Source organism: Melanostigma gelatinosum (assembly GCF_949748355.1).
Source record: "Melanostigma gelatinosum genome assembly, chromosome: 8".
Classification (NCBI taxonomy): domain Eukaryota; kingdom Metazoa; phylum Chordata; class Actinopteri; order Perciformes; family Zoarcidae; genus Melanostigma; species Melanostigma gelatinosum.
In genome coordinates this window covers 5845187-5866058 of record NC_136641.1, presented here as the reverse complement: position 1 = coordinate 5866058, position 20872 = coordinate 5845187, and the positions used below count along the sequence as shown (strand labels likewise).

The 20872-nt window shown below is 43.8% G+C and overlaps 1 protein-coding gene across 1 annotated transcript; it reads left to right on the top strand.

Moving 5' to 3' along the window:
* The first annotated feature begins 1081 nt into the window (after positions 1-1081).
* On the top strand, positions 1082-20081 carry dennd2c (DENN/MADD domain containing 2C). Its single transcript, XM_079273430.1, has 19 exons — positions 1082-1363; positions 4122-5202; positions 7049-7164; positions 8361-8434; positions 8584-8742; positions 9629-9707; positions 9993-10037; positions 10948-11132; positions 11699-11808; positions 12461-12530; positions 13098-13175; positions 13420-13560; positions 14417-14565; positions 15773-15950; positions 16266-16307; positions 16916-17024; positions 17175-17417; positions 19037-19123; positions 19205-20081. The coding sequence occupies exons 2-19, from the start codon at positions 4331-4333 to the stop codon at positions 19234-19236; spliced, it is 2769 nt and encodes a 922-aa protein (XP_079129556.1). The 5' UTR covers positions 1082-1363; positions 4122-4330; the 3' UTR covers positions 19237-20081.
* Positions 20082-20872: the final 791 nt, after the last annotated feature.

Sequence of the window (20872 nt, the reverse complement as noted above, 5' to 3'; positions counted from 1 at the left end):
TTCCTTTAGCTCATATTTTTGTAGTCCACCGTTTGTCTGATCCAACTCAACAAACATGTAACATATGCTCTGAGCCTGCTCTACTGTATAGATTCGTGAAGTGAGTTTCGAAAGTCTGGTTATAAGTAGCATCTGCTGCAAAATGGACATTTACTAGACTTTGACACTTATACGATATGTTATATGTACAATTTCAACGCTGTCTATCGCTTTCCCGCACCGACACATCACATCTCCTTGCTTTCTAAATGACAGCAAAGTCCCAGTCATATATCCCAGTCAGTTATTAACTTGAGTCGTGCAGGTGCAGCTCATAGCCGAGCGTCCATATTTCCCAGGACACCTGAAGACAACAGCATTCATTCATCGTTGACAGCTGCAGCGGTGGATGTGATGACGTCTTCCCTCTTGGATCGGGAGGATTCAACCAAACTTTCTCGCGGTCACAGTCGCGTCAAGCGCGAGAGAAACACCCAGCGTAAAACCGGAAGTCAAATGCCTTTCCTAGAAAATTTGTGTACAAGTTGTACATTTACACAGATATATTAAATGAGTCCATCATGAATTGTGAATCTGTGAAAAAAACAACAGAAAATAGACATGTACTTGTAGGGATCAAGTGGGCAAAGTAAGTGTTACCTGATAATGCATCTGACAAAAAGAAAAATACTTGTCCAACAACTGATGTGGATTCACCTTGAATTGGTACATAGTCTGTAGCAGGTACTATGAAAGGCCTTATCCTGTATTGATCGTGAAGCAGCAGATAAGAATTCACACGTGTCGTTCTTTGCCATTGTTAGTGTCTTAATAATGACATATTGAGACACTAAAGCAGAAAAAACACAGTTTTTCTGCAGTTTTTAATGAAAAGACATTTGCCTTTAAACCCATAACTAACACTGACATTATATAAAAATGGAAGGAACACAAAAATGTAGCTGTTAAACGTGCAGACAACGTGTATAATTTCGTTTTTAACATGTTTTACGATTGACAAGGTTGTTATTTTGAAGGTTTTAACCGGAAGTCCTATGTTTTCTGGCTGACTTGACGCTAACTGTCCGGAGAAAGAGGACGAGGAGTGCTCTGCTGTTCTTCTCTCTACTCAATGGACTCTCTCTTTGTTGCTGTGTGTAGTTATTAGTACAGCGGACACGGTCTGTGGCTCAAACAAGTTTATTTTCTAAGAAGTTACAAATAACTGGATGTGGACTCCAACGCCTGGACTTTATTCAGACCGCTAACCTCTCCGGTGTGAGCGCTGCTAGCGAACAGCGTCGGATTTAATTCGTTTTTCATTTTATCGAAAGGAACATGAGGGAAGAACGTGAGTTCTGCTCACAATTTTAAACGATGAGGGGTAAGTTACGAGACAGGCAACGTGAGCTTATGCATCTTCCCATGTGATGTTCCGGTGGTAGTATTGTTCCGATATGTCTTCTCACACAACTCCTCGGACTACGTTATTAACGTAACGTTAAGAGTTTCTGCTACATCAGTAACCCAATGAGCGTTACATGCTATCCCTTTAACTGTGTAGAATTAGCTCGGCTAACGTTACATTTTTAAGTTACATTTTCTCCATACAGTGAGACGTCGTAGTTATTAACGCTTAATTGAAGTATCGAACATATCTGTATCAATAAGTGATGTTGTTCATGATATCGCTCCCTCCTCCAACAGACAACTGAACAACTTTAACCTGATGGTGGGAGACTATCCGTGTAAACCAGTGAGCTACTTTAGGCTATTTCACATTTTTGTTATGGCCGAATTACCCTATACATCCTAAAAAGTCAGGGGAGCGATTGAGTTTCATTTCTATGAAATGAGACTTGGCAATATGGAAGAATATTCAAAATTCCTATAGTTTTGAAGGGAGTTTGTTTTTTCTTCATATAAGGGCAAGTCTTCCCCTCCTGCACTGATCCACATGTTCCACCAGAAATTAAGCAACTACTTCAGGTCACACAGTTCGCTGTGGTCATTGAACCTTACACCAGGCACTACAGCTTCGATATGGAAATATTCTGCAGGTGTTGTAAAATTTAGGAACAGCAGTTCAGTTAATGAATAAGCATCTGAGATGTGTATTCCTCTAATCCCGTCAGAGAAAAGGCTCCAATTAACTCCAGGAACACTGCTGAATAATAGATCTGCATTCACTTAGAGCTAAAGATCTTCACTTTGTTGACAGTGGTGTCCACAACAGATGAAGGACCTTGTCATGCTGTCGAGTGGTCAATCAGTCTTTCACCAGAGCTCTCGAAATGAATGTTTAGTTGCACACAAACTGTTCTGGCGGCTGCTGATGGATCAGTCATTTCCAGACTCTAAATCTCATTTAGCAAACCCACGCTTTTTATCTTCTTTTATTACAGCTGTAACTGTCACTGCAGAGGGTGTACCACAGCTGCACAATACCTCACCTACAACATGTTGTGTCACGCCACACTTCTTCGGGCGTTTTGTGGCAGTTTTGTAGGCGCAATTAGGTTTGATTTAGCTGTCAGGTGATGACTGGGTTCTCCTGGTGCGCCTGTCTGGTCTCCTTGTCGATGACTGAGTGAGTTTCACTTGAAAATGAAAGGATACCGTCCTGCGTAGTTGACGGCCCAATAACTGCCAGTGAACTTCACTTTGACCCTCCGGCTTTGTTGCTTGATATCACGGCGCCTCACCGACAATAACAAAGCTTGATTTTCAACTGTCATCCGTAAGAAAGGGGAAGCTGACAACTTGAGACATGTTTGCAAAATGTTACTGTAACTGAGTATAGCTGGTGTACTTCTGCATTTACTGTGTTCCAGAGACGCTGTTCGATTACCATCACAGGGTTGGAGTACAGATGATCCCACACATAGGTCAGATCAGTGGTTTCGACTGGGTGCAAATCTCTCCGCACCGTAATTATGGACAGTCGGCTGATCCTTCATCCTGCGGCTCAGGAAGCTCAAATTCATGCTTTCCTGTACAACATACTCGCACACAGACGAGTAATGCAAGTAGGTCAGTTTGGGAGATGCATTGTCACAGCGTGGTCTGGCAATGATCGAGCAGCATTCCAGTGCACGCGCATACGTTTGATTTAGGTCAAACCCAAACAAAGGCGTCACTTGCAAAAATGACTGACCGACTGTCTCCAGTTAAATTTATTCTCCCCCCCCCCCCCCTCTTGTACTGCTCTGCAGGAATGCGGCTCATAGAGTTATTATGATCGTGAGCTGTGCAGTGGAATTTTACCGTGTCTCCCCTTCTCCACGTTCTCCCAGCCTCGGTCCTAATGTGCAACGTGTCCAAATGGTTTGGTTCCAGCCAGCCAGGAGCTGCAGTACCAGAGCGTACAGTGACCGCATTGATGTCAACTCAGGGAATATCTGTCAGGGGGGCTGACGCTGCAGATCTGTACACCAGGTCTCAGTGTTTGATAGCACTTGGTAAATTATAGCTCCATACCATACAGACTCTTATCCTTGCACAAAGGCATCAGTTAATCAGGGTTCCCGTATGTTTTTATCTAGCGTCTGATAAATAGCTAAACCATCGAAGCTTTCATTCCGCTGCGTAGAAAGGTGTGGTGAAAGTGTTCTCCATCATTAACCTAATTGTCACTGGCTCCTCATGTATGCCTTGGAGGTAATGTCTTGTCTTTCCTCTAAAGCTCTTTAAAATCACCTAAAATGCGCTTTCATCCGTCAGACAGCTTTGCAAGAACACCAAGTTTGATTCAACGCTTTGCTTGATCATTGACATTTTCGTGTTTGGCCAGGTATGCGGTTAAGGACGAGAGTGACACACAAGGAAGAATTCCCCTGAGGCTAGAGGAGGGTGCTGGGGCGGTTCAGGACGCAGACACACAGCAGCAGAAATCTGCTGTCTTTCCTTATTCTTACGGGACTTATTTTTGGAAACCGACCCCCGACAGGAGCCCGTCCTTCCTGGCCTCCTCGCTGTCCCTTCCTACAAGCTGTAGACTGCTTCAGATGTGTGCTGCTTTAAAAGTATCCGTGTCCTCCTGTGGTGCCTCGGTATCCCTTTGACCCTGCGATGTGCTGCCTGGGCTTGTTTTTAAGTGCAGTGATTGATGGGTCATTGTTTGTGTCTTGTGTTCTTTTTAGGTTGTTTACAAGAGGAGACAAGGGGGGAAGTGACTCTGCTAGGACAATAAGAAGCATACAGACATAAAGGATCAGTTACATCCATCCACCTTGTGGCGCTCCTGCTTTTTCTTATCGTTTCTGGATTTAATTTGGAACAGATCACTCGGCTTTCGACCTGTCTGTCTTTTCGAGGAAATCCCTGATGCATTCGCTTGCCCCCTCTCAACATGCTGGCTCTGAGGCTGGAGCAGGGCAGGCGAGGGGGTGGTGAAGTCAATCGCCCGCAGAAAGGGGACGCTGTGGCTCGGCAGGGCCGCCAGTCAGGGAGGCCCCCTTCTCGCGAGCAGGGCAGCAACATCAAGGACAAGATCTCCCAGTGGGAGGGCCGCAGTCAGCAGGGCAGCAGCCAGGATGCCGGGGCGAGAGCACATCCTCCAACCGTATCCAGAACTCTGTCTGGAGAACTCCTGGGTAACGGATGTCCCAATGAGGCATCAAGAGGGGGGCCTTACCTCTCCAAATCTATGACCCTGGGCTTAGATTTTCGAGCAGCCCCAGCACAGGCTGGATATGGTGTGGTTGGTAGGAAGTCAGAACCTCTGCAGAAATCTTCCACTGAATCTCCCACGACATCCCCAGGAATTAAACCACTTGCAGCGCAAATGTTTGCGTCTCCCAAAGTGGAGAGCGTCGCCGCAGGTAAACGGATCTTCACCGCCAACAGCGACCAAAAAACGTATCGCATCTTGGATGTTGAAGTAGTTTCTAAACATCTACCTCTGTCGACCGATGACCAAGAAGACAACATGCCTGCTGGGAACTTCTACACTTCACGGGGTTTCTGGCGTAAGCTGGAGGGGGACCGACTGCTCTGGGAGAAAGGCAGGTGGTCCTCAGGTGAAGCTCAGCCTCCTCCCAAGCCTCTGCGGACATTCCAGTATGTGGGAGACAACAGCAACAACGCGGGGCGGGACAGCAAATCCCCTCATAACAGCCACTCCAACACGAGGAGCAGGAGGGTAGCCCACCCACCCACCTTCCCACCGCCTCCCTGTCCTGTAGCGAAGACGAATGGGCTTTCAAGGCATAAAAAGAACAGGTGAGTCCATGCAGAGCGCTTTAAATGGATGGGATTTCTCGCAGTGCTTTATTTGATCTGACAGAATAAGGAAATTGACAAATGCACATCAAACATCCTGCTTCAGAGTTCGTCTATCAGCAGTGTTTTTTGGGGCGGTTCTGTAGAGGAAACCGAGTCTAAACTGTTGGCCGGCGTCCTGGTGTGATGTCACATGATACCTAGCAGCATTGTTCTCTATTATGTGGATGTGGCCTAGTTCCTCTGCAGCCACGGGTCCAGGGTCATCATCTACAGTACACACACACACACACACTCTCTCGCTCTCTCTCTCTATTCACTAAAGACAAAACATAACTTGTACCCATGCACACAGTGAGATCAGGACTTATTAGCTGGCCTGACTCCTAATGATGCAGCTCTCTGTAAACTGTTATGTCTGTCGTTATCATCTAAACACTGTCCAGGAGTTGTTAACACATTATGATAATACAATGCAAAGGTATTCACATTTTTTAGTAAGAAATTTAAAGAACAAAAACCATATAAAGCCTCATATTATTTATGATTTTTGAGAGTTGTTATTTAGCCGACCCTCATTGATATAAAGGGGGTGGGCAAAAATGATCTGTCATTATCATGTTATACAGTTAAATAACACCACAGACTGCATCCTCCAAAATTACAATACAGTTGAATTAATATCATAATCTTCAGAAGGTGACATTTATAGCAGGACTGTGTACTTAATAAACTGGGTCAATTTATGAGGACCGCTTCCAAATTCACCTGGAATGGACCTTGTGTTGTGTGTCTGACTGTAAGTGCAAGAAGACACCTTATAAATAACAAAACATTGTATTAGGCTGTTCAGGCAAACTCCAAAACCACAGTTACAATAACAAAATGATCTTGTCTTCACTTACATGAACAGATGAAAGCCTTTATCACAGAGCTATGACTGAATAATCATCTGAATAAGACACCTAGCTGTAGTAAAGTGACATGCTCAGTGCCCTGTCAGTCTCAATCATCATACTCATGGAGAGATTCGTGCGTTTATTGGAATACAACCTCACTTTTAGTTGGGGGCAAACTGCCCAAATGGTAGAACAAGTTGGCCAAATTATCACAAGATGCCCAAAGCAACTTTCAATCAAACTAAATAAAAAGTAGCCCAATCTGGCAACAGTGCACCTAGTGATGAAAAAGACACCTCCACATTTGTATTGTTAAGTTCCTGCCAGTAACTTTTCCCTCACCTCCAGTCTTCCTGCCGCACAGGGCTCCTTGTTCACCGGCTTCAGAGGAAGCCATGAGCTGTCATTCGTTCGTGTGCGTTATCACGTTCCTCCATGGCCCTCTGCACTGCGTCACACTGAACCTTGAGTCATGTGAAAGTCTCTGTTCCAGCACTCCTGTGCATTACTAAAGCAACTTAAATCAAGCACATCAAACCTCCACTGAGCTTGTAACCAGACCTAGATGATAGCAAATCTGCTCTGACTAAACAGATCTGTATCTCCACTGACGTTTTCATCAGAGGAAAGCTGCACTGTGACTTAATTGTTATTATGACAGCTGTCATACTGCCAACTGCCATGTCTGTTTTAAATCCTGCCACAGTCTTCTTCCTTGTTTTGCTCTTCAAACAACTTCTGCACCAGATGGGCAGACATTTCCTTTCATGACAGTTCGTCACACTCTCTCTCTGTCTTGCTGCGTTTGATATCGACGTATGGAATGTTGTGGCGGGACGCTGACTGAGCATAATACAAAAGAGCGAACAATAGTATGGCGGCTATCTTTAGGACAGCAGCGAGGCCCCTCTCCTTCACTGCCTTCCCGTTCCCTCTCCCCGCCACAGGAAGTCCTTTGAGTACGAGGATGCGGCGCGTCTGACGGCGAAGCGAGGCACGCTGAGAGGCGAAGACGGCCTCTATCACGCCTACTCCGACGACAACATTTACGAGGACATCGTTTGTAAGTTGAACTCCCTGAGTCGTATGAACTTCGGGAGCTTTTGATCACTACGCCGACTGTCTGGCTGTCGTGCATTTTACACACCTTTTGGTTTTGTTTAAAAAGAGACAAAGACAGGAAGTCATAAAGACTGCAGGGTGCCTGCCATTGGTTGAATGCCCCGTTTAGAACTTTTTTATATGATCATAACGGAGCCTGTTCAAGAGTGATGCTGTACAGCAGGGGTGTCAAACTCATTTTCACTCTGGGGCCACATCAGCATCAAAGGGCCGGTTGTAAATGTAAGACGGTGTAAATGTAACTACGGTACTCCTAACATAGTTAGTTTAGTTTCCCGGGATATCTGTGACTTCCACAACACGTACTTCCAGTTGTGTGATTTCTCCTCCGCCATTGTTTCCTGTTGCTGGTGCAAAATGCATTCTGGGATATTTGGCTGTCCCAAGTACAGACAAGTCACCTCCGATGCATCCCGGGTAAAATGGGCAGAGCGAGCCACATCCGGGCATTAGGGCCGTGCTTGGCTCGATGTGAACTTTGAATTGGAACAGTACTTGGGCTGAGACTGATGACGTTTCAGTACAGAGAAGTACGCATGTTGAGAAACTTGTTGGAAATCCTCTTTATGGGCTGTTGCATCTCCTGTCCACCTGTTGTGATAGTTTTAATGTCGGCACACAGACAACATGCCATCTCATCACTTCGACTTTCTATCTCATAATTTCGACCATGGGGATATTTTTATTTTCACATCTAACTTTAAATTTTTGTAAAAAAAAAAAAAAAAAAAATTATTATTATTTTTTTTTTGCTGGCGGATTCGTGGGCCACATAAAATGACGTGGTGGGCCGGGTCCGGCCCGCGGGCCGTATGTTTGACACCCCTGCTGTACAGGGACCGGTGACCTCATCAGGAAAAATCACTGAAGATCGACTCCCGGGTTCCAACAGATCGTACAGTTTCTGAGTTGTAATCCAAAACAAAAGACGGCACAGCTGTACAATATGCAGATTTGTTCCAAATCAGGACAGGTAGTGAAAGAACATTGCTTTTTAGACGTCTGCATCAGCCGGTGCAGTTCAGCATCCTCCAATGATGGATTTAGACACATGGTGTTACTGCAGTAAAATGAAAAGATGATGAAACATCCAGTCAGCCTCTCTTATCTTTTCCCCATCGCTCTGTCTTCCCCCAGGTGAAGTGACCAGAGATACCCCCTATGAGGATGTCAAGCCATCTCCCATGTGTCTCCCTATCGGAAGGCCAAAGGTACTGGGAGCCGTTTATGCCTCCTCTTCACACTCCAGAAACATTTTTTTTGTTGTTACTTGGTGTATAAAATGAGCCTAAAGAAGGAAGTATTGTAGTTTGACACGATGTAATTACCAACAACCAAGCGATGACTTTTTGTTTTCCAGCTGCCGCATAAACCCCAAATGCTGCAAGGCTACGCGAGCAAAGTGGAGAGGAAGAGGTTTCCGACGGCCGCACCATCCAAATCCTCAACACTTGCAGATATTCCCAAACCAGCTGCACCGCGGCGCGCTAGCACGCAAACAACACAGAGGACGCCTCAGGTAGACGATCGGTGGATCATGGCATCAGTGCTCGTGTGATTGACCGAGATGTTCTGTGACGATGCCTTTACATCGACGACAACCGATTTCAATTTGGTGGTCGAGGGTCACTGTGACCTCACAAAAACACATTTCTGCCCATAGCTCAAGAATTCACAGACTAAATACCAATTTCACAGAAATGTCTAACAGGATTAAATCATGAAGACATGGATGTGAATTGCATGGCGTACATCCTGGTAATTGAAGTTGAGCAGGCTTGTTGAGCAGGAAGGAGAGGGATGCTGAGAGAAAGCAGATAGTGGTAGAGCAACATGCACTTCATGAGAATTCACACAGAACACGCTAATTCCTACAAAGGACTCATGGCAGTGCGAAGAGCGTGGACGGGGGGGGGGGAGGAACTTAAACGACCAGGTACAATAACAAAACAGAGTTATTATGTTGAGTTATTACAGATTATGTCCATTAAAGATAATGAACATAAGAACACCTCATTATGTATTTTTCTGCTCAACATTACCATTGTCTTAGTTATGGAATTTGACTTTCTTTCCATACACTGACACACGCATTGGCTTGCTGCACTGGCAGTGTGCTGTGTGTCCTCTTAAAGATAAGCTGTGGCTTCCTGTATGTGTTTGTTTGTGTGTAGAGCCCAACTCTACCTATTAATGTGCCTTAGTTGGCTTGTGTCCACTACTCAACTGTGTTCTTTCAGGACATTAACCGAAGAATGTACGGTTAAAATGAAGTATGAAGAACATCTATAATATAATTATGTACTTAGTGGCTTGTTATGTCATGATTCCCTGTAATCATGATTCTATAATGGCTGTGAAATTACGGGGCTGACAAGTACCTGTGTGTGTGTTCTACTACTCAGTATGTCAACAAGATCGAGACCATCTTTGATGACAAGCGAGGGAGGAAGAGGGTGAAGAACCAGGGAGTCCCAGTGCGAGGTAACGCGCACACACGCACACACACACACACACACACACACACACACTGTCACATATGCTCAAATGTCACTCACGTCAACACTTCAGTCAGATTAAGTTGAGCCTCTTTGTGGAAATACCCAGCTTTTGATGGTACACACAAGGCCGGCTGCAGCTGGCAAAGCTGCTGATTATGAAACAAAGACTGACTGTCTGCATCTGATTATGGCTTCTCAAGTCTTCCCCATTCCTCTGCTTCTCTTTAATCCCCCCCCCCCCTTCTTCTCTAATTCATATCCACAACAGAGGAGACCAGTGGGACAGAGAGTGACCCCGAGGACAACACCAAAGGTATCACGGTAGAGTTATTGTGTCTGTAATGTTTCTTTACAGTAACTCTCAGGGCTGCATCGAAAAACAAATGTTCATAGCATCTCTGAAGAGTGGATCAGCTCCGGTCAATGCAGGCCAATCTGTATCTGTCCAATCATGTTCAACCATAGCGGGACCATAATGCACCTGATTGTACATGATCGGGACATCGAGACTAGTGCAGAAACAATTCCTCATTTAGCATTCAAGAGGGCTTTGAGCTAAACGCTGCTGTTTACTAGGAAATATTTACCATCTTCACCATCTTAGTTTAGCATGTTAGCATGATAACATTTTCTAATCAGCAATAAGTACGGTAATTCGATTTCATGTTTTTCAGGTATTTGGCCATAAACCAAAGCATTGGCGAGAAATGAACCTTTAGTTTTGACCTGATGAGGGCTCTTGAATAGATTCACCAAAGTGTTTACATTTCATCCTCTGTGGAACATCTGTCTCTGCCAGATGTTATGCGAATCCATCTATCAACCATATGATAATCCATATAACGATACTCGTCCAGATTTATGAGTGCGGACTTTAGTGGTGGGCGTTGCCGTCCTTAAAGCCACGCCTAGCAACTGTTGCTTCTGTTAAGCCCTCTCAGAGAAGTCAAATAAAACCAAGACCAGCCAAGCAACATCCTCCTCGCAAGAGAGGCTCATGGGAAATGTTGTTTTAACTTTAATAAACTCAAATAATACCACTGCTGTAGGACGCAGACTACCAGCTATCCATGACCATTGTTGCGGACACTGTGTAATCAGCATTATACAATTATACTTCATGTTTATTGATGTTTGAAAAGCCTCGTATTGCTCTGGTGTGCTGGATGTGATCTGTCCCAGGACAAGCATTTAGCTTAGTCTCATTGTGTGGTGTCCATCAGGCTCCAGGAGATCAGTTTACATCCAGTCTACACTGAAACGTCGGCCAGGTTACCGCACCCTGGAGAGAGACCTGATCCAGCTGCAGCAGCAGAAGCTTTTCCAGATCTTTGTGGTGGTGTCGCTGAGAAAAGGCTCCTCGGGAAACGCCTACGCCCCTGAAATCACGCAGCAGTTCCCCAAACTGGTTAGGAACGAGTTTTTTAACATAACCCTACCCTTCTCCCAGGCAGAGGACATAACTGGAGTTTAGTCATAGTGCTTTGATTGAATGGTATTCTGTAGAATTAGGACAATGTCATGTCCAAGATATAACCTTGTTTGGTAGAATTAAAGGAGCATGACTCTCATCCAGAGCAATGAGGAATCATTTCAAGGGGAGTTTTTCAGTTTTACATAAGTCAAGAGCACTCATGAAGCAAGTTGTTTATTTGTGTTCTTCCCATTTTTTATTATATTTTAAAATATTGTCATGTTAAATTTGGCCATTTTTAGAGAAGATTTTGTCTCGGGCACCTATATGGGAGCAGACTAACTGTTATTTGATGGTGATTTAGAACAAGTGCTCATGTAAAAATACTCTGAACAAGTACACCCTGCACAAGACATTCTTAATATACCTGATTAATATATGTTCTATTAAATTATCTTTCAATGCAATTAAATGAGTTCTGATTTCACGAGGGCCCTCTTTAACCGATTCAAGGAAGTCACTTGGAGGAGCGCTGCTCTAACTGGATTCCCTCGTTTCAGTTTGAGAAGTCGTCCCGGCTCTCCAAAGAGGCAGAGGATCAGCTCAAGGTCATCCCCAAGTTCTGCTTCCCCGACGCGGAGGACTGGAAGCCCTCCGCACACATGCCCAGGTCAGCACATGCACTACAGTACTACTGTTTATAGCTTCATAGCATGCTACATGGACACATTCCTACATGCATCACAAGGGCTATGCCAATGGCACAGCTACGTTTTCATCTTCCATCTCTTCCTTCATGTCTGCATTTGCTTTTGTTGTTATTCTACACGCACCTTTCATGTGCTCTGACAAACGTTGTCTAACTTTTCCTTCCTGTTCCGTGTTTAGCTTTAGTTCTTTCACTGTAATTATCAGTTGTGTTATGTTTCAAACTGCCATTTCCTCTTTTCTTATTTATATACTCTGCTGTAACCCATAAATTCCCCCATGGGCATCTTTACAATTTCAACAGATCAAATTAATACTCTGAGTCTTTTTTTTTTTTTTTTTTGTAACTTGTGGGTGTGGTTCATTGTTGTAATGTGGATTATGATCTCAACTTACTCAACCTCTCTGTCTTTAAACACCTATCTGTTGTAGTGCAGATAAATAACACTCACCTGTGTTTATATTGTTTCTGAATGCTCTGCCTTTACATGTGGAGATATTTATCTCTTTTTACAGCTTTTAGACAAACTATTACATACGGTTTTGTTACGGTGCTAAAGATCTAAATGACATCATTGTCTCTCTCCTGTGTCTGAATGTTGTTCCGTTCACAGTGAGACCTTCTCCTTTGTCCTCACCGGAGAGGACGGCAGCCGCATGTTCTGTTACTGCTGTAAGATCTTGGTGAGTGTAGAACATTAGCGTCTATGTGTGCGTGTGTGTGTGTGTGTGTGTGTGTGTGTGACGACATGGAAACCCGCCACATGCTTACTCAACATCTCTGAGGAGATTTGAATCAGTCTATGTGAATAACAGACCGTAAACCACTTCTGAATTGATGACAGAGAGCAAGAAGAATTTCATCCTTTGCTCCTTTCTTTTGCTTCACAAAGAGAGCTGCTTTGAGATCTTTAAGACACTTTTATAAACACGCGCTTTAGGTAGAAATGATGTGGCGTATATATGCCAACATAGATACGTTTGCAAGTATTCTGTGCTCGTCTTGTTGAGCTCTCTTGTTGTTGTGTTTATTCTATTCTTAAAAGTTTGGACCTTCGACTCCTGATTTGTTTTCCTTCCAATCCACCAAGTCATTGAAAATACTATTGGACACAATACAACAGAAAGTAGTCTCTAGATGAGAACATGGTCGTGCTCTGTTTGGTTAAATGTTCATTCTTAATGAGTGTTTTGGCGTAGTGATCTCTTGTTCCCTGCTTGATGTCATATGAAACTGTCTGTTTCTTTAAGCCCATTGGAAAAGGGAAGAGGCTTCCTGAGGTGCACTGTATTGTCAGCAAACTGGGCTGTTTCAACCTCTTTGCAAAGGTGAGGCCACTACACAATGCACCTGCACCCTTCTTTCTGCTGATGGAAGCCTTTTGTAGGGAGATGAAAGGAGCTGGATTTAAAATGGAATGGGGCCACTCCAGACTATAATCCAGAGCGATCCCTGGGTGTGTTTTTCAAAAAAGGAAATTGTAACGCATGCAGCCGTGTCACACCCGTCTTCCTTTCATCAACACGAGTTCTTTCAGTGCACGCGGTGATTTGTCTCTCTCCGTCTGTCCAGATTTTGGAGGAGGTCGAGAGGCGCAGGGAGATCTCCCCAGCGCTGGTTTACCCTTTTATGCGCAGCGTGATGGAGGCCCCTTTTCCAGCCCCTGGACGCACAGTCACCATCAAGAGCTTCATCCCTGGCTCTGGGAATGAGGTAACCCTGAAACCAAGAGAGGAAATGTTAATTAGTAGTTTAGTTCCTCCTAACCGCTCCTTCCTGCACACTCAGAGTGACTCACACTGGGAGGTTATCTGTGCAAACAATAGGGGACAGCTATTTCAGCTTTGAAAGGGTTCATGTCGGGACAGCTAAATGTATTGTAACAGTCAACCATAATCAATTTAGTCATTACTGTTTGCTGACTCAAAATAAGTTGGGAATGACTCTTCCCAAAACTCAGACCAAATGCTGCAGAATCACTACTTTCTTCTCTCTCAGCAGTCGGGAGGCTCTGAGGATGCTGACTTAAGTTTCCACTTCTGTGGTTCAAAACTGCATCTTCCACCTGAATCTATCTGAAGAGTCTGTTTTTGCTTTAACAGTCACTGTAAATTGTAGCAGGTTGACTTCATTTAAAAAGTCAGTAAAGCTTGAACATTTTCAAGTGAAGTAAATGACCCGTTTAAAGCTGAAAAGAACTGTTTAACAACTCGTGTCAAAGCTGTTTTGGGCGTCTTTTCATGCAGGTTGTAAAACTCAAAATTCTGAACATGTTGCCAAATCAATATGTACACAATTTAAATGAAAATGCATTTTTGTTGACTGCAGATTATTGTCCTCTGTGATGAACATACGCTATTGTTAGTGGTGTTTTAACAACATTGTGTTAGATTCAAGCTGCGGTTGATAACTTTTATAGAAAATAAATGGTCATTTTAGCTCGAGCTGTGGCTCTATCCTGACAGTAGTGCAGGTAGAGTCAGTGTGGAGCAGCTAGTCTTCACAACTACAAGTTATAGCATTGTAATAACACTCAGCCTGGCTCCCTGTGCTCTCGTTGCTCTGCCAGGTACTGACTCTGTGTCGGCCAGTGGACTCCAGGCTGGAGCACGTGGACTTTGACAGTCTGCTGCAGTGTCTCAGTGTCGGGAACCTCCTGCAGGTGTTTGCCTCCCTTCTGCTCGAGAGGCGGGTCATCTTCATCGCTGACAAACTCAGGTACTGCCGTGGTAACACGAAACACTGCAGGGCCACTGAACTATCGCTGTATATATATATATATATATATATATGTGTATTTTATATATATATGTGAATATGTATGTGTATATATTTAAATATATATATATATATATATATATATATATATATATGTATGTATGTATGTATGTATGTATGTATGTATGTATGTATGTATGTATGTATGTATGTATGTATATATATATATATATACACACACACACACACGTGTGTGTGTGTGTGTGTGTGTGTGTGTGTGTGTGTGTGTGTGTGTGTGTGTGTGTGTGTGTGTGTGTGTGTGTGTGTGTGTGTGTGTGTGTGTGTGTGTGTGTGTGTGTGTGTGTGTGTGTATATATGTTTATATATATATATAAAAGTGATCTGCAATTTAAAAAAACTCCCATTGATGCTTGATTACGTCACACAGGCCCAGTGCCAGTGTTATTTATATGCGTGTAGCTCGGCCTCAATGCTAAGCTTCCCAACAGCAAGTCAAGTCAGGTTTTATTTGTTCAGCCCAATATCACTTACAGTGTCTCAGAGGGCTCCACAGGACCAACAACAACCGGTCCTGACCCATCCCGAGCTGCTTATTATTCAGCAGGACATTTCCCAGTTGAATAGGATACTTCAAATTCTGTCTTTATTTGATTAAGTAAACTGCCACATTCAAAGTGAAGGCTACAAGAACTACAATATGTGCTGCAATTCATTTTTTCGCATATACACGCTGATACTGATAACAAGCTGATATCAGCCATGTTCAACGCTGTGCTTAGATTGAGAATGAGATGGTTGTGATGGAGTCAGTAGCATGTTAAAGCAGTCTAAAATCAGAAATAACATTATAACACAGATTTTTGGAGAGGAAATGTTGATTGATAAATTGGTTTAAAGTTATTAAAAAGGCTGGCAGGGTTTTCCCAGAGGAGTATAATAACATCAGTTTGTAAAGGGACAAGGAGTGTCACCAGAAACAGTAGAAGATAGTCTCACTGAGAGCATTCGCATAGATCAGTTGGATTTTGGGAGAACTCTTTGATACACCAGAATTGTTTGCTGAAAGCTCTTCCAGTCTGGAAAACATTTACAGTTGTGTGCTTTGATTAATATCTTTGTGTCACGTGATCCGTGTGAGAACAGAGTGGTTGTTTTAACCTCTTCTCTCCGCCCCCGTTCACCGCAGTGTGTTGTCTCGGTGCAGCCATGCAGTGCTGGCGCTGCTGTATCCCTTCACCTGGCAGCACACCTTCGTGCCTGTGCTACCGGCCAGCATGCTGGACATCAGCTGCTCCCCCACCCCCTTCCTCATTGGGGTGCTGGCCCCTTGCCTGCCCCAGCTGCTGGAGCTGCCCATCGAGGAGGTCGGTCCGGTCACAATTCTGCTGAAATGTCTTAAAATCACCACCTGCGTTTTAGAATTCCTGTTTATCAAGACAGGTCTGTGTGTGTATAGAGGTTTTAGTGCCATCTGTTGGCCCTACCATTCCTGCATATTGTGAATGAATCCCAAACAGAACCAGTAAGTGGCTTCCACTGTGCGTGAGTAGTGGCTGAGAAACGCCCTCAAGAGACCGTTGCTCAGGCTCTCACCCCTCCTTCTTTGTAACTCATGTTGCGAAATAGTGAAAACTCCTGCAGCCAGTAACTGTCATTCTTTCCTCTCGTTGTCTTCCCAGGTGCTCATAGTGGATCTGTGTGCAGACAAGTTTGTCATTCAGGTATGTACACACAGCGGCGTTATAATATGAATGATAGGTGTGGTGCCAGTGGGGGAAAGATGGCGTTGCCTACACTTGTCCCTTGTTTGTATGCAGCATGTTTTGAGGGTGACAGAGAGAACGTTATGTTACGCCCACAAGCTCTGCAGAGATGAGGCTATGTGGTACGTAAGCTCAAACCAAACAGGAAGGCTGTTTTACAGCTGATACAACAGGAATAGTCTGTTCAATTAATGATGAATGTGTTTGTTTTGTTCAGTTGGATTTATATTCATCTCAAATACAGAACTGTGATTTCAACATTGCTGGTAGCCTCCCTCCTCGGCATGTGACACGGATTTCGTCATCGTAAAGATGACTTGGCAAACGCAGTGTCGTCTGTTGGTGGGATATCTAGACGGTGACACACGTTCTGGTGTTTTAGCTCAGGAGCACATTGGATTTGAAATGGGTTAATGACAAAAATACTTACAGATTGCCTTCAGTGCTTCACAGCATTGGGTATTTTTTTGTACGTATGTTGTGACATCGTGTGAGAGACAGTTGGGATGCATGTTTGAAACTGGCGTCATGCGAGTGCTGCTGACCTTTCCTGTGATGTGTGACAGCTGGGCGATGAAGACTGCATCCTGCCCAGCAAACTGCAGGCAGCGCTGCAGCAGATCCTGGAGGACAGGGAGGATATCCTGAGACAGGAGGATGGAGACAGATGTGGAGGTTGGTATGAACAGATGTGCTGCAGAGTCTTAAGTTGATACTGTTAATTCATCTTAATCTTAAATCTGATTGTAAAACTACGATACAATTCATCTCTTTTGGAGTCTGTTATTTACCGTTTTGTCTTCCTCCAAAATGTGGCCCGTCCAGGTCAGCCGGCTGACCTGAGCTCTCTGGTGTCGGAGGGTTTTGCTCGGTTCTTCGTGGAGTTGGTGGGCCACTATCCCCTCCACATGGTCGAGTCCTCCAACGGAACGAGGGAGGTCCAGCGCGATGGCTTCCGCAAATCTCACCCCTCCCGCGGAGTCCGCCAGTTCCTGCAGCTCTTCATGGATACTCAGATGTTTGCCGGCTTCATTCAGGACAAAGAGCTGCGCAAGGGAGGAGCGAGAGGTAATCGTGATAAGGGTTGATTCTTTAAAACAAATGCAAAGGATTAAGACAACTTTTTTGCTTACATGACTATGAAACGGCTCATTATATTGTCCAATGGGGACTATTTTCTCTGTTTCCATTAAGGTGCACTGATACCAGTTCTTAAAAGACAAAACAAAACTTGGAGATGAAATCTCTTCTCACTCAGTAACTACTTAATCAACAGTAAGAAAAGATGGTATTGTCACACACCAAGTCGTGGCTGCTCGCGGTCAGAAACGCCGGTGAAATATACTCTGGTTCAGAGAAACACACCAGGAGCAGACTACCGTTAGGCAACCTGGACCTGGGGCCCCAATCCGCTGTAGGTTTATTATGGTGTTTAGATATAAACAATATGTATATGTTATAGGGGTGTAACGATACGCGTATTCGTATTGAACCGTTCGGTACGAGGCTCACGGTTCGGTACGCATGACGAACCAAATACGTTTGAATAAAAAAAAAAAAAACCTTTATTGAACCAGGTAGTCCCATTGAGATTAAAAATCTCTTTTGCAAGATGTAAGTAACAATACAAGATGTAAGTAACAATACAAGATGTAAGTAACAATACTACATAACATTAAGGAGCAGTTTTTGTGTTTTATGCTGATGTGTTGCTAAGAAGACACCCCAGAAGATGGGTCACTCAGGTATAGTTCCATCATTGTTCAAAGTCAAAGAATAACTTCATGATGTTAGTTGTAATGAATAAATATATTTTAAAATCAAGTCCATTTCTCTGCATTTATATTTTTCTACTGTACCGAACCGTACCGAACCGTGGCTCCACTGTATCGTACCCAACCCAACCGTGAACCGTTACACCCCTAATATGTTACTATTATAACTCATTGCACCCAGAAAATAAGTAGCGATAGGCCCCCAAAGCAAAAATATGCAACCCAACTGTATTGCCTGCTACTTACTGTGTACTTCTACTTCAGAGGAAAACATTGTAGTACTACATGTACCTGACAGAGAAGTGTCACTGGTTACGTTGCCGATTCAGATTTGACTCACAAAATATAACTATTAAAATATGATGCACAATTATGAATGAAACTATCCAGCATCCTATTAGAGTTGAAGGCTCCGCCTTGAAGAGAGCTGAATCACATGTGCTGATAATGCCTCTCGTTCTCTCTTTACTTGAAGGAAACGTTTGAATGCAGGACTTTAACTGTAGTGTATTGATAGTTAATACTTCTACTTAAGAAACGTTTTTTGAGTACTTCTCCTACCACTGCCAAAGCCAACATGCCCAGTTTAGAGAAATGAAAAGTGAAGCAGCTTTTGCTTGAGGCCCTGACTGAATAACACACACACACACACACACACACACACACACACACATCTGGGTTACTCACGGTCAGAAACATGGCGTAACACTTAGCGGAGGTGTTCTTTTCCAAGTTGGCCTATTAGTCACTTGCTTTGACACCACGGTGGTTACAAAGTAGAGCATGGATTGAATTAGCGTAGGTATTTTTAGTTAGTACGGCAAAAACAAAAGCTATTTGAGTTGCTATGGCAATGTACACACGCTGCCTTGGTGGCTCAACTCTCCCGACTGTCTCCCGACTGTCTCCCAGGTCTCTTTGAGGCCAGAGTGGCCGCGTATCTGGATTCTTACCCTGAGCCGGAGCCAAGCGGTGTGAACAAATTTCTTAAAGGACTGGGTAAGCGTTGCTCCATCATCAAATGTTTCCTCTCAAAGGTTCATTTCCAACAACTAATTAGTTTTCTTTTTCTCTTTTTAGGGAACAAGATGAAGCTCCTGCAAATGAAATGAACACCGACCAACACCGTGGCCTGAAAGACTGTAATTACAAACGGAACACTTGTTGGTGCGGGACTTGCTGAGGAGTTGAATGTGGACGAGAGTCTTGTCTCTGGACATGAATGGGACGGTGGAGAGTGTTTGTGTGAGAGGACCAGGTTTATCTTATAGCCACGTATGCATGTCGGGAGAGCGGCGCACTTTTTATCGGATGGAAACTGGAAAGACTATTTCTCTTCGAGAATAGTTCTTTGAAACCTTGAGGACGAGACACTGTGTCCTTTGGAAAACTACAAAAAAACATTCTGGCGACCTAACCTCAGTGATCAGCCTGAACATGCGTGGTGGTAACTATTTTATTTTCTTTGACTGGAAACATTTGTCACGTAGATTCAGCTCTTCTACACAATGTGTGCATTTTACAGTCAACGCAACACGTAAATGTTAAATTTCAATCTTTACGTACGTTCTTTACACTTTACACTGTACAGTTCCAACCTGATGCCTGTTTCTATACATTTAAATGTGATTCCATTTCCTACGTTGCATTCCCTTCAGCACAAACCTTTTCTTTACTATGTTTTTATTTGTCTGCCTTTCAGATCCAGTAGGTTTGTTGACTCTGATCAGAACATTTCAACGTGTCCAGGTTAAATCTCATCAATCTAAATTAGTATTAACATTTACACACAGAGATTAGCTTTGTTTTGTTTTTTCTTCCGTCAGTGACGTTCTCCCTTTTTAACTGGAGTTGTAAATATGTGTTTTAGATTTTGCACAATGTTGAGAACCAGTGTACAGTATTTGGAATATTTTTGTATAAAAGCATGATGTGTCCTGAATGGAATAAATGGTTTCCCAAGGACAGCAGTTAATGATTGACCATGCTTCTTAAAATTGAAATGCTTTGAAAACTGTGCAGTACAGTAGCCCTGCATCACTCTGAAAACACTTGTGTAGGAGGCAATACATATGGTGGCCCTGAGAGCTCAACAACTGCAGATTAAGAAAATGCAAACAGACGATGCGCCAATTTGACATCATATGCAGGGCATTTAGAAGAAAAAACACAAACTACAAATACAGAAAAACAACCAAATACAGAAACGCACTGCATGTCCAAAGACAATAGAATATTTAAAGTTTCCAGAAAACGGACACGTATCTATCCCCCTGAGAGCACCCAGGGACACACCATCTCCATGGGAGCCTGCTCGATGCAGTCCCCCGCTGAAAGACCCCCGACGAGAATGAAGTTCGCCTGATTGCAGAGCACGGAGACATTGCTGAGGAGGACTCTGACTCAGCGGAAAAGTCCAAAAGCATCGGTTCTGAAGACGGCAAGGAAGCTGTTGAGTCCCTTATCCTCCTTCGGGCTTCAAAGCTGGTGGCCGGGGACGGTGCGTGCAGCGGATCTTCAAACCCGAATGCCAGAATGACCCCGCACAAGGCCTGTAGGAGAGCGGCTGCAGAGCAAATGGAAGTATTTGTGTCCTTCCATCTTGGCATATAAAGCAAGTGTTTGAGGACTCTTGCAGACATTTTGAGTCTTTTATGAACACTTTCTGTAAGTCTGCATTATTTTGCCCAGGGGAATTACCCACAATTCATAGTGTTGTTGGTAAACATGGGTTTACTATGGGAAGTT

Coding starts and splice junctions, on each gene's coding strand:
- dennd2c (XM_079273430.1), top strand. CDS start 4,331: ATGCTGGCTCTGAGGCTGGAGCAGGGCAGGCGAGGGGGTGGTGAAGTC. Junction 12,531..13,097: donor GTTACTGCTGTAAGATCTTG/GTGAGTGTAGAA, acceptor TGTTTCTTTAAG/CCCATTGGAAAAGGGAAGAG. Junction 16,308..16,915: donor CAGACAAGTTTGTCATTCAG/GTATGTACACAC, acceptor GATGTGTGACAG/CTGGGCGATGAAGACTGCAT.